At 35.6% G+C, this 13,859-nt stretch overlaps 1 protein-coding gene across 2 annotated transcripts in view; it reads right to left on the minus strand.

Annotated features, from left to right (window-relative positions):
* Positions 1-10,884, minus strand: part of LOC115218801 (chloride channel protein A-like) — a 242,837-nt gene extending 231,953 nt beyond the window's left edge. For both annotated transcript variants that reach the window (XM_036501937.1, XM_029788739.2), the window contains exons 1-2: positions 10,482-10,884; positions 3,939-4,096 (exon numbers count right to left, since the gene is read on the minus strand). In XM_036501937.1, coding sequence (XP_036357830.1) covers positions 3,939-4,052 — 114 coding nt within the window. In that variant the 5' untranslated portion in view covers positions 4,053-4,096; positions 10,482-10,884. The remainder of the gene's footprint in view (positions 1-3,938; positions 4,097-10,481) is intronic.
* Between the last annotated feature and the right edge of the window lie 2,975 nt (positions 10,885-13,859).

Here is a 13,859-nt window from a genome sequence, read left to right on the forward strand (position 1 = left end):
CGAATGACTCGAGCCCAGTACTTATATTTTTAAACCTAGTACTTATTTTATTGATTTTTTTTTTTTTGCAGAAACGCTAATTTACGGCGACGTATACACATCAACACTGGTTGTCAAGCGGTGGTGAGGGAATAAACACAGACACAAACACATGCGCGCGCACGACGGATTTCTTTCACTTTCCGTCTACCAAATCCACTCACAAGGCTTTGATGGGTTTGAGGCTATAATGGAAGGCACTTGCCCAAGGTGTTACGCAGTGTAGCTGAACTCGGAACCACGTGGTTGGGAAGGAAACTTCTAACCACACAGCCACGCTTGTGTCTAAATATCTATTACTTTTTATTAAAATTCTAAATAACGAACGGTGAACAGTACCGATATGAGATATACATTTCCAATAGGCTAAACACTGACTCATTGAATTTCTGATGGCATGAATGACTAATAGTGATGTTTGTTCAGTTGCGTAATCTCGTGAATTTCTCGCTGTCAGAGGTGCAGTGAATCAGCGATTAATCCATGCGAAAATATGTGTTCAACGACAATATTATTCACCATTTAAGGTAAATATTCATGATGTAGTTTTATGTGTCACCAGCATTCTTACAAAACGTATGGACAATACATAATACAGTTTACCTTTCCCACCAGATGTTATTTTTAAAGAAATCTTTCATAGTTCCTTGGGCGAGGTGTTACCTCTTAACTCTGCCACACCGTGTTACCTGTTTTGCAGGAATAGCCAAAATGTCATCTCTATCCAATTCCCGTTAAAACAGTAATAAGTAACACACGCAGAAAAAGAAGATAAAATGCTAAAAAGAGACAACCGATCACGTTGCAGCTTTGTAATCGAGTGTGCTCATGACTCGTTAATAGTGAAGCCCTGCCTACCCAGAGCTGTTCTTTTTTAATCGAAAAAGGAAATAGATGTTTTGCAATGAAACGAGTCCGTTACGAACCCAGTACTTGGTACAGTTGAGGAAATTACTGATTTTATTTACTCTTCGGACGATGAGACAACGAGAGTGTGGCGGACAATCAAACTGGTGAAAGAGATGGATGAAGAAAGAAGCGATTTGTGTGTACAAATACGGTGGTTGAGAGAAAGGCCTATTGTTACTCTCCTGCTGCCGTTATACTTGACAAGTGTATGCAAATTTCTATTTTTTCTGTTTTTTTCTTTTTTGGTCGGGAATGCAGGTGAAGAGCAAAGTTAGACGCAGGGGCCCATTAAAAATTGTCGTTCACTTCTATCCCCAATATTTAATTTTCGACTACTTATGTCAGCAAATATTCGTTGAAACTTAGGGCGGTTTGAGTACTGACACTTATACATTAAAACCGAAAGTAGGAACTAAATTTCATTTTCAGAGTTAGGCGCAGGAAGCTTCCTTACGAACCACATGGTTCCAAGTTCAGTCCTACTGCGTGGCATCTTGGGCAAGTGTCTTCTGCTATAGTCCCGGGTCGACCATAGCCTTGTGAGTGGATTTGGTAGACGGAAACTGAAAGAAGCTCGTCGTATATATGTATATATATATATATATATATATATATATATATATATATATATATATATATATATATATATATATGTTTGTATGTGTGTATGTATATGTTTGTGTGTCTGTGTTTGTCCCCCCAACATCGCTTGACAATCGATGCTGGTGTGTTTACGTACCCGTAACTTAGCGGTTCGGCAAAAGAAACCGATAGAATAAGTACTAGGCTTACAAAGAGTAAGTCCTGGGGTCGATTTGCTCCACTTGAGGCGGTGCTCCAGCAAGGCCACAGTCAAATGACTGGAACGAGTAAAAGAGTAAAATATATGAGTTAGATAGCATTTTATTTAGCTGTTTTACTGTTACCTACTAAGAGTTGTAAAAATGTGAAATATTTTATGCAATTCTATGAAATTTTCTTGTGAGCTTAAAGGTTACTGGTGATAGCAGAGACAGCTCTCATATCGAAAGGTAGTCGTTGGTGTCAATAACTATTATTACTATATATGGTCGAATATAGCAATCAGTTGCATCTGCTCCTCGAATTTATTTGGTATCTTCTTTTTTAAATTACGAAGCCTAATCAGAAAATGTAAGCTCACTTACAACTGTGCTATTGAATGTTTTTAAATGTTGAATAAATATTAAATAAGTGTCATTTTTATGTATAATACATGTATATACTCATATATAAGGTGTATTGTATACAACTTCCAAAATAAAATCGTTAGCCATATAAAGCAAATATATTAATTAATGCAATATATCAGATAAGTTGCGCGAAAATGGATTGATAGTTATCTTTCTTTTCATATGTTGTATGATATTTAAGAGTATGTTACATGTGCATTTGATGATGGGCAATACGTTTCCTTTTTTGAGAAACTGACCAGTTTAATATGCTGCTTGATAAACCTTTTATGGACTACATTACGTAATTATGCATAAAGCCAAAACCTACTGAAGACTTGGTTTCCTATGTCCACCAGTAGATGCTTGCCTATGAGAAATTTGTAAAGAACCAACGTTGTAATATTCGATACCTGACTCTCTGACTTTTCTACTGCGACTACAAACTGTCTATACTCCTCGGAGTTGTTTAGTACCCTGCAACCTCTTGCAGTTGTTCAATAAATATATCAACATCATCGATTTTATCAATCATGAAGGGCCTGTAAAGACCTTAGAAGCACCCACTTCTACTAAGCCAAAATAGAAATAAAGTAGTTTTATTCTAAGAACTGCAATCGAATGAATCAAGCATTTAGTATGCATGTCACATGCAAATAACCTTCATAAAAATAGATTCTTAATGAAAACAGGTGTAAACAACGAAAAAAAAATTCTTAAACATAAAACAATTAATAATTACAAAAAAATCTGTCAATGGAGACTTTAGTACATACCATTAGTTCATGAATAGTTCCAAATACTTGGAATGTGTTACAAAGTTAGTTACAAATTTCAGATAAGTTTGGTAAAATATACGAATAATATGTCTAGCTGAGCTGATATACTGCATAAAATGAAGTGTCAAGCGTTTCGACAATGAACGCCGAACGAAACTTTAAATCTTTTTCCCCTCTATTTTCTGTCGACGCAGATCTACAATATTCTCATAGAATTTTCAGTATTAAACTATAATTTATTGACCATAAAGAAATAAAACTATGCTCAGTATACGGTGGAAGACTGATTATACGTCGTTTTTCATTCTGTGAATATATGTAGAAAAGTTGAAACATAAATTTAAGGCGATACAGTAAATATTCTAATGAATATGCGTATTTTGTTCTCTTTAAAAAATTGAATACAGGATGGAAACGGCGCAATATCATTACCGCTAAAAATGTTGATATGACTCCTCAATTTATGCAGTAATACATCTGGTACGAGACAGGTGTACATGAATCTATGTTTTAACCAGCTACAAAACTATTTCATATTGATAAAGTTCAATGATCTGTTAGGAATAGGAACCGGAGCAACTAAGAATATCACTTCCCTGTACAGCATGCGTGCTGAACGGTATAAGATATTCATCGTTAACATGAAGCTAAACGAGGTACAGTATGCAATAAAACTTTCTTAGGCCTTTTGCTAAATCAATACCTTCCAATAAGCTCTACCGACTAAGAGCTCCTTTCCTTTTCCTAAATTGTTCATCTACTCTACAGCTTTTTGTGCGGTCAGGAAGAGAGCCTTCATGTAGTTGGTTGACCTGCTATAGATTATAGCCAAGGGTCGCATCCTACAATCTTAAAACTAGAACATATTGGATAATGTAGTTTTAGATGTAATATGCCGTAAAAAAAGGTGGAATTGTTCACGACAGAAACGGAAAATATTAGAGGTATATAATGAAAAAAACAAGCAAATAGAAGAGAATGAATATTAAAATGAAATGAAACAAAACGTTAATATACTCACCTCTGTCAGAAATTTATACCTATCATCACTTACATATGATGTTGGCTCAGTATTTATGCTGTTTTCTTTATCCCGACGAAATAATGGGCGATGGTTTGCCATATTATCACCCATTCTATACCAGAAAATGAGTGCTTTACCTTCGATATTTTTGCAATCTGTAAAAATATCATTATTGATTGTTAGTACATGAACTATATCTTATTCTGAGTGTAGCTTGCTTGGATAGTATATGAACTTTTTAATAGATGAAGTAATTTTGCCATAAATATGGAATAATGAAGTATGGTATATTAGGATTCATGCTACTTGTTGACTGCAAAGCACAATTCCACTCTTAAATTATACAGAAATGTCAATTATTGAACTGCACCAACAACTGCGATATTAATTTGCTCCTTGATTCCTGATTAGATACTGTAAAACTATGTTGTTTCCATTCGAAGCACACTGCTAAGTTTAACTCCAGCAGGATTTTCTTAACTTAAAATGCCGACAAATTCTAATCTGAAGATCTTATAATTTATGACTTTAATGATTCCTTAAGACATTTGGTGAGATATGAAGAGTGAAATGGATGAAACAAGGATATCAGCTAACCAAGAGCTACTTAAAACAATGTTCGCATATATTAATAATATTCTCTTCGCATATATTAATGTTAATTAATTCCTTGTTAGAAAAAATATCTTGTTTGGCAGTGAAGAATGTCGATATTATATCGCATCCAGATGTCAATAAATAATACAAATGGTGTGATTATAGTTATGCATATTTGCAAATCGATATGTGCACTGAAGCTAACTGTATACACTTGCAGGTAAATGAACAAATGAACACAAATCTAAGCATTAGTGTATAGAAATATTGCATGCATATTTTCTGCCTGGGTATTTTTTCAATCAGTCCGTTTTATGTCTGTGTTATGAATGTAAAATATGTTTAAAACAATATTTACAACGTCTTTTAACAGTATAAGGGTTTAAAATGCCTTTATCGTTCTCGTGGACGTCGCTGACGTCAATTGTTATTCAATATGCGTAAATAGAGCTTGTTTTAAATTTCACGAGAAAAGAATTTGGGCATGTGCTGAGAGAACAAAAGAGCTTCATTTCATTTGTCTATCATTTGTTCAGACCTGTTTAAAGCCATTTATTTATCAATATATGAATCTGTGTATAATAATTATATTTACTTTTCGATAGTAAAAAAATTAGATCTTTCCTTCCTTGCATAAAAAATAATTGGGTCGTTTTGAAACATATATGAAAAGAAATATTCAAGTCTAACAAATCCTGTGAGAAAATGCCTTAATATTTACAGACATTAGTATTTTTATTTTCTGAAACATATCTATCCTTATAGATTATCTCTATTATCTCAGTGTATCTTCAGAAGTGGCTGTGTTTATTTTCAGTGGTACCAGTTACAAATGATATGGATAATTGTTTTTAACTGTCATAAAGTTTTTAAGTTCAAGATTTACTTCTATTTCAGTTTAATGATATAATCCTTTGCATTATCGCTTAGTATGTCGCAAGGATTCATCACATTTAATAGAGTGGTTTGTATGCTACGGTTGCATAAGTACTTTTTATTGTTATTTTCCGAGACTCATATTAATATATGAGTTTTATGAACAACAGCCTGAAAGAAACTGAAGTTAAGTGGCTAGACTAGTCATGACATTTTTGTTTCTAAGCATATTTTTCATTGGCGCTCGTGTATAAGCTGTTGTAATACAATGCCTTCACCATCATCACCCAGAATTTACCAATACTTCATAAGGACCCCAAATTAAAGGAAATTTTAAACATACACCAAATCATTAAAAGCTACAAACAACCTAAATCACCTAAAAAGATTCTCACAAAGGCAAACATTTTCTCAGTTTTTGCGTTTTTTTGTTGTTGCCCGTGTTGTTGCATATATTCGCTCGTCTTCTTCAAAAAATTTAATGCCCTTAGCTTAGGTTTTTGGGACCTGTCAGGTTTGAACAATCTCAAGTGTAGCAAGCCGAAATTGTAGTGATGATTGGAAGCTTGACAGATGACTAGAAAGCCACGAATGTTTCGTCCTCGTTTTCCTGTGTCTTTGTAACGTCCATTAGCACATATGTTTTATTGTCGTTCGTTACGTTCTTGTACCGTTTTTTAAATTTATGTAAGCATGTATGCATGTGTGTATGTATTTCATTATTCAGTTTTATTTCAAGATTTCTCGCCAATCGACAAAGTGCCGGTTTCCAACCAAGATTCCAGGCGCCTTCATTGGAATTTCAACATCAACAACAGGGTATTTTTTATGTTTGTATGTATGTATGTATGTTTATGTGCAGATTTGTATATATTGCTTTATGCATGTATTCTCATGCATTTGGTTGCATATCTAGATATGCTCATATATGTTTAAATGATAAACTTCTGGAAAGATTTACATATTTTTACAGTTCCAGTGATGGATTGAATATGTAGTTTTCGAATTAGCATTCTCCTTTCAGATTTTGAGAGGTCTAATTTCCCAAGATTGGTATTTAGGCAGTGTGTTACATATCCCAGGGCCCCAATAACTACAGGAATAAACCTGAACTTGTGATCTGGATAGAGTAACAGTAGATTTCCCTGGAGTTCAGCGTAGGTATTCTCTTTTTCGCTGAGCTTTGTAGCTAATTTCCACAGTTTCTCTTCTCTATCCCAAATCATTTTATTGACGTCTTAACTGGGACATTCTACCAGTACTCCTGTTTTATTATGAGTGGCTATGGCTTCTACCATGCTGTAGGTTCTTATTTATTTGTCCTTGGGGGACATCCTTCCGATGGATTTCATTATAGAGTGTCTTAGCTACAGCATCATGTCTCATCGGTAGATAATACCGTGATGACATTTTCGGACAACTGATTATGATGTGGATGATATCGTCGGTGTTAACTCCACAAAGTCTGCATCAGTTGTCACATTTTACTGCTATTAAGGCATGTCTATCCCTTTTGTTCGTCAGATATTTGGTTGATATTTCCTCTTCCTGGATCGCAAACGCATACCCTTGAAAGTGGGAGGTATTTGCCCATAATAAACTGCTTTGATGATCGATGTTACTATCATCTCGGAGCTCTCTAATAACATATCTATGCATAGTCTTCTGCTCATATATGCTCATCCTTTCATCTGATGATACGTTGCGATATAGTCGTGCGACTTCTTTGGGCATGTATTCTAGGTTATCAGACAAAGAGTGTTGCTCAAGGAGCTGCCTTCCAAGTCTTATGATGTTATCAGCTTCATGTATGCAAACTTGATCAAGGGATGAACTTCGACACTTGGTTGTTAAAAGATATTACCGAAGGGATATGATAGGACATTCAAAGGCATTTTGAATCGATGTTAAGCCTCTTCCGTCTTGTTTTCGTTTTCGTTTTAGCACTGTTTATGTGGAAATATTGTGTGCTTGTTAGTATTTTCAGGTTTTCACATCAATGGCTCGGATCTCATCAAGCACCCCAAATGTTGGTATGAGTACTGGCACTGCAAACACATTGTGGGCCACTGTTTTATTGAATGCAGAGTTTTCTGTATGTGTGTGTGTGTGTGTATGTATGTATGTATGTATGTATGTATGTATGTATGTATGTATGTATGTATGTATGTATGTATGTATGTATGTATGTATGTATATCTGTTTAGTTTAGATGTTATAATCCAGGCGTTCACATTCGGAAACTCTTCTACGGACAATAGGTAATCCCTCTATATATGTGCCTTTATACCTGTCTGTGCATGTATATCCATACATATGTTTGAAGTATATATATGCATATATATCTTGTATGTATATATATATATATATATATATATATATATATATATATATATATACACGCATTGTAGGGTAAGAATTCATTGTGGGAACTGCAGGGTCCAGAGCAGAGGTATTTTTCTGCGTGGGATTTAGAATTAAAAACATGGAGATTTTATGCAGTGTGTAGGGATAGTATTTAGGTTTTCATTATTGGGGAAAAGATTAGGTTGTCTACTTTTTGTTTACATAGTTGTTTAGATTGTCCCAAACAAGGGGAAAAACCGCTTAGAGTATGGGAATAAGAAGGTGAAATAAAGTTGAAAGGAGTGAATTTACTTTAAACTTCAGGTCATAAAAAGTGGGGAAAGAATGAGAATGAAGAGAGCTCCAAACTCTGGCAGTTCGAGGAGAAAAGCTACGAAAGTAGAAAGATTTCTTTATTTGTGGAAGTACAACAGCATCTGGATGAAGAAGCTGTGAATATTACGTCAGGCGAGATGATACAATTTGGATCTGCGAGGTGAAGTTTCTTCAGAACATTGCCTGTGGTAATAATGTTAGAAAAGACTGAGACTGGCAACGTCAAATCGATGTGACTGTGACAAGGGCTGCAGAGTTGGAGGAAGAGAGAGACCAATCAAATTAGAGACTTGTTCCTGAACCTGAGCGAGGAGATCAAAATGACAAGATGGTGCATCAGACCACATATGACAAGAATATTCCATAGAAGGTCAAATTGTGAACTTGTGTGAAATACATGATTCATATGTTACGAGTTCAATATGTGGATTCCTACGAGTTTAAAGTTATTTTACATACATACACGAGGTGAAATAAGACTTGGTTTCGAACCCTGCCAAATATTCACTGGCATTAGCTTGCCCCTCAGGGTCCCAGACCAACCTACCAGCTGAACCTGCTGAACCTGTCTCTAGGAACAAATGAAAATCTCTCGCCTGGGCTTTAGTCATGTACATTTTCGTTAGTTTCCTAGATGTTAACTTTTTCTTCAGTGTAAATGTAATGTAACATTCATTACCACTGGATAGCTGACCTCTACAATCGTGTATGTGCTTTTATTTTTATCCTGTTACTCGTCCATCTTAATTGCAGGCAACGTCATAGGATGGAAGGATCTCAAAACCCTAGACACACCCAAACTGCGGGAGATGATATGTACGTGTTGTGTTTATGTCTATTTGAGTCAACATTTGTTATACAAAATACCTCGTCACTTTTTCTCATTTATGTAAAGGCAGAATTCAAAGAAAAACTAAAGATGATATTCTGATGTACTAATTGATTCCTATTTAAGTATATAAAATATGAATTAGCACTCCTACTCTCTGAATAACTTTAATCCTTCATCTGACACCCAATGTAACTATTAAACTGTAGTCAGCTCTGTATGAAAAATCAATGATGCATCGTTCCAATTCATACTCAATACTTAGTTAAATGTCTGGCATAATTCAATTTGCCCTATTGCTGATTCATAAGATTGACATAACTAATGCAATGGTGAAAAATAAACATAAAAGCCTTCTAAAGGAGAAACATGACATGTATTGATCATAATGATATCGTATAAAATGATAAACAGTTAAGTTGAGAACATCTGAAATAAGGTGTAAAATATAAATCATGAGCTTGTATGGGATTGTTTTTCTGTATTTAGAGGAAATGCCTCAACGGAAAATAAAATAAATGAAAGACTCAATTCATCTGATGCAGAGCGACCCGAATTTCTACAAGGTTATGCAACCGGCAAACATTCACGATTAAATGTGCCTTCAACTACTATACAATGCATTATGTAATATGTATGTGTAAACATACACACGCACACACACACACATATATACACTTACATATATTATCCTTAAATCCTTAAAAATGTTATAGCCCGAAGGACAATGTGGATATGTGGATATATATATATATATATATATGCATACATACGTGTATATACACATACATACATACATATATATATATATAATATATATATATATATATATATATATATATATATATATATGTGTGTGTGTGTGTGTGTGTGTGTGTGTGTGTGTGCGTGCGCATGTATGTATGTATGTATTCTTTTTTTCTTTTACTTCATTCAATGGCACTGAAACGGGAAACATGTGGTTGGGAATCAAGCTTCTTACCACATATATACGAGTACACTATTATGCATACACACATACACAGAGTATATATGTTATATAACATTATATACACTAGCTTTTACACACACGCAGATATCAGCATTCACTCACAACGCACACAAATATATACACACAAGTGCATTTGTGTGCTTACGTGTGTGAGATCAAATGCCGCCGAGGTCCACTTTGTCTGTCTACCTATCGGGTTGATAATATATAATGGTAAATCTACCATTGTTAGAAAATCGGTTGCAATTCTTTGCGATATTTGATTACTATACTTGGCCCTTGGCTAACTTTTACCGAGTTCACACCTGCTACAAGCATTTGTGACATATATTCATTTTTTCTCCAAACAACCTCGAAGGTGTAACAGAATATATTCATTAACGCAGTCTGTTCTTTACACACAAATACATTACTCGTTCATGAACACACATACACACACACACACACACACACACACACACACATATCGCGCACACATGCTATACTAGAAATTGAAACAAATTATTTATAATAATGTACTATTAACAATGAAGTTGGAAATATCAATAAAATTGTAATTACTTACATGTTCTTATATATGTTTCTACTGAAGTATATCTAATATCTGAAGTATATCTAATTACATATAAGCATACATCTGTGTGTGTACGTGTTTAGGTGTGCATGTATCGCTGTATGTATAAGTATATATATATTTAAGTATTATTCTACATATATTAAATATTGTTCAATTCAACGGCAATGGATTTCAGTTCAATTCATATTTCCATAATATTTCTTCCTGATATTTCCACAAGGTTACTTCACATGCAAATTATCTCTGAGCCTTAATTTATATTTTACGAAAACTTGTCTATGGTGTGTGTGTGTGTGTGTGTGTGTGTGTGTGTGTTGTGTGTGTGTGTGTGTATGTGTTCGTGTCTGAGGGAGGAATAAAGACGGGGAGTAGACGGCGAGAGGATAGAAAGAAGAAGGAGGGGAGAGAAGTGATAAGAGATTGGTTTACAAACTGTTTCATTTTGATATTTTCTCCATAAGATGTCATTACGCAGGCAACGAAATAGACAATGTTGTTTCCCTTTGATTGAGCGTTAGATTGTTGACCTTGACACTTAGCATGTATATTCTTTCTTTGCGTGAAGAGGACTTTGTACGATATTCCTATCTCAATAGACCTCTGTACCTTTCGCTTAAATGTTCACTTAATCTCTTAGTAACATCCGTTATCACTAACATTGCTTGACTTGTAGCAGTCATCTCAATTTCTACCTACTTTTTCAGTGTAATTATCAGTATTTGTTTTCAACATATTAAAAAGTCAGACGACCATTTGAATGAAAATATTCAACATTCTTTCCGAGGAGGGCAATTTTGCTTTTTATCCTTCGGGATCGAAAAATTAAGTACCAGTTGCGTACTGGAGTCGATCTAATCAACTGTCCCCCTCCCCCAACATTTCGGGCCTTGTAGAAAAGAATATGCAATATTTTATATATCCGTCTCTTCTACCTCTGTCTCCTTCTCCCTCTATCCTCTCTTCACGCAGATATATACGCATATATATACACACTGATACATACATGTGCTCCTGCGCACAAACATATACACAACATGCGCGCGTGTATCGATATATATTAGACATAAAATTGAATAGTCTGATTCACAGAGCATGGTAAATGAATATTTTATAAATATAAACAGGTTTTTAAGCGAAACAAATCGAGGAATATATATTATCTTCTAACTTTCAAAATATTTGAAAACGCATAGGAAATTTTCGGAAATAGTTATAGGAAATGAGGAATTTTAATAACTTCAGTGTCCACTACGTACCGCTTGTAGTGTCATCTAACAGAGAGGAGCAGAAAAGCCTCTGCATTAAGAGAGAGAGAGAGACAAACAGACAGACAGACAGACAGAGACAGAGAGACAGACACAGAGATAGGCAGACAGACAAACGGGGAGAGAAGGAGAGAGAGGGGGAGAGAGAGATATATATATATTGTGTGCGGCAGAGAGAAGGGGAAAACTTATAACTATCAGTATTTCACTGTCTCTGCATATATCAAACTGGATTTTCTCTTCATCCATTATCCCGAAATGATTCTGGATATGGGTGAAATATGCATACATAGAAGTCCTTCGGCATGTCCATTCCGCCAAATACTCACCCAAAACATCTCGGTCTTCGACTTGTCCTCCCAAACCGGATTTCCTATCAACTGTTTGAAGTGAAGATAGGAGCTTATGTAATTCTTCAAAATTTACACAGCTTTTGGTTTAAATTAACCTTCTCACATTTCCAACCTGCATTCCCCCAGCTCCAGCTCCAAAACTTACCTTCCTGCTACTCATCTTTTCCCCTTTACCCCGCAGACTCATCTGCACCCCACCTACTTTCCCTTCTTTTATCCATCTTACCCCTCCCAACACCATACAAACAAAAACCCTCCACATACACTAACTCGGGTTCCACAAACACGCATATTTACACACTCGTCTTTTCGGCTACTCTTCTCCAACACATTTACGTCCTTCACTTATACACGCATACACACAGCTCTATTCACCTCTATTTTGTCTCTTTGATACACTTACACATGCATACACTAGCATACGAACACATCTACCCATACACGCATGCACTTCACACACCCACACACACATGCACACAAGCACACTCATTGGCACTTTCATACAGTCTTCCACTCACTGCCTGTAATTATACACGCATTTATCCATTTATACACACTCTATTCGGCATGTTGTCTCTCTGGCATACACATACTGACTAGCAAGCAGTCATACATATATCCACACATGCACCTGCTCTTCACATTCTCTGTCTGTCTGTCTCTGTCTCTCTCTCGCTCACTCTCCCTCTTTTTTTCTCTCCCTCTCACACACACACAAAGACCACTTACTGCCCTTTTAGTACATGCACACTTCTACACTTCAACATTCGTTATTTTGATTCGCACATTTGAATCATCTATTTCTTTTTCCCTCCTCTGCCTGTTACTTCTGCTTGACCACTGTTCATTTTATTGACACACGCGCACGCTCACTCACGTTCAAATTCTTCTTCTACTCCTTCTTCTTTGTACCGATTCTTCTTTCAAAGCTGACGACTTTTATACTCCTACTTTTCTACTTCAGTGAACCAGTTTCCTTCTTCCCCGGAGGACGTTTGTAACAATGTCTTGATTTTCACCTTCAAGCTGATGTTACTTTTTTTTATCGGATTGCGCCATGTTACCGGGCACTCTTTACCATCTTCTGAACTACAGTAATCTGCTATATAGCCTTTATACAAGAGAAATAAGTGAGAATGTTTCTGTATGGTTTGTGCGCAAATTTGAAGAGCATTCTATAAACATTTGTTTAAAATGTTCCCGCACATATTTCTCGGACTATTTTAATCACATCGGAATTCAGTTACACAATCATCTTTATTCTTTTCTTTTTCTTTGTTTTTTTTTTCTTTTTCGAACTTTAGCGTCTCGAACGTTACAACCAGCCACTTTTAGTTTCATAGCAGCACGCCTGAATAACACTTTTCAGCTGCTACTAACTTTTGTTTAAGTACTTGCTTACACACGCATAGCACCTTTAATCTTGCTCTTGCTCTTCACCTTTATTTCTGCATGAATAAATGCTCTCACGTCTTCACATTTACGCCTGCACGTTACCCACATAATTGCACACACTCACACATACCATGAGCTCCTGTCCACACAAACCAAGCTTGCAACAATTTATACATACACCACACAGATACACTTTGATACATGTATATAGAAACATGTAATACATGTACATTCACACCTCCCTCCCTTCTCAACTCCTGCCATGCAAGAGTATTCCCCTTGATTTCTAACTCTCTACTTTCCTGCTATACCCCTCCCCTCGTTCTGAATTTTTGTTGATATTGTGATCTTGT

The sequence above is a fragment of the Octopus sinensis genome, linkage group LG1 (assembly GCF_006345805.1).
Source record: "Octopus sinensis linkage group LG1, ASM634580v1, whole genome shotgun sequence".
NCBI classification, from domain to species: Eukaryota; Metazoa; Mollusca; class Cephalopoda; order Octopoda; family Octopodidae; genus Octopus; species Octopus sinensis.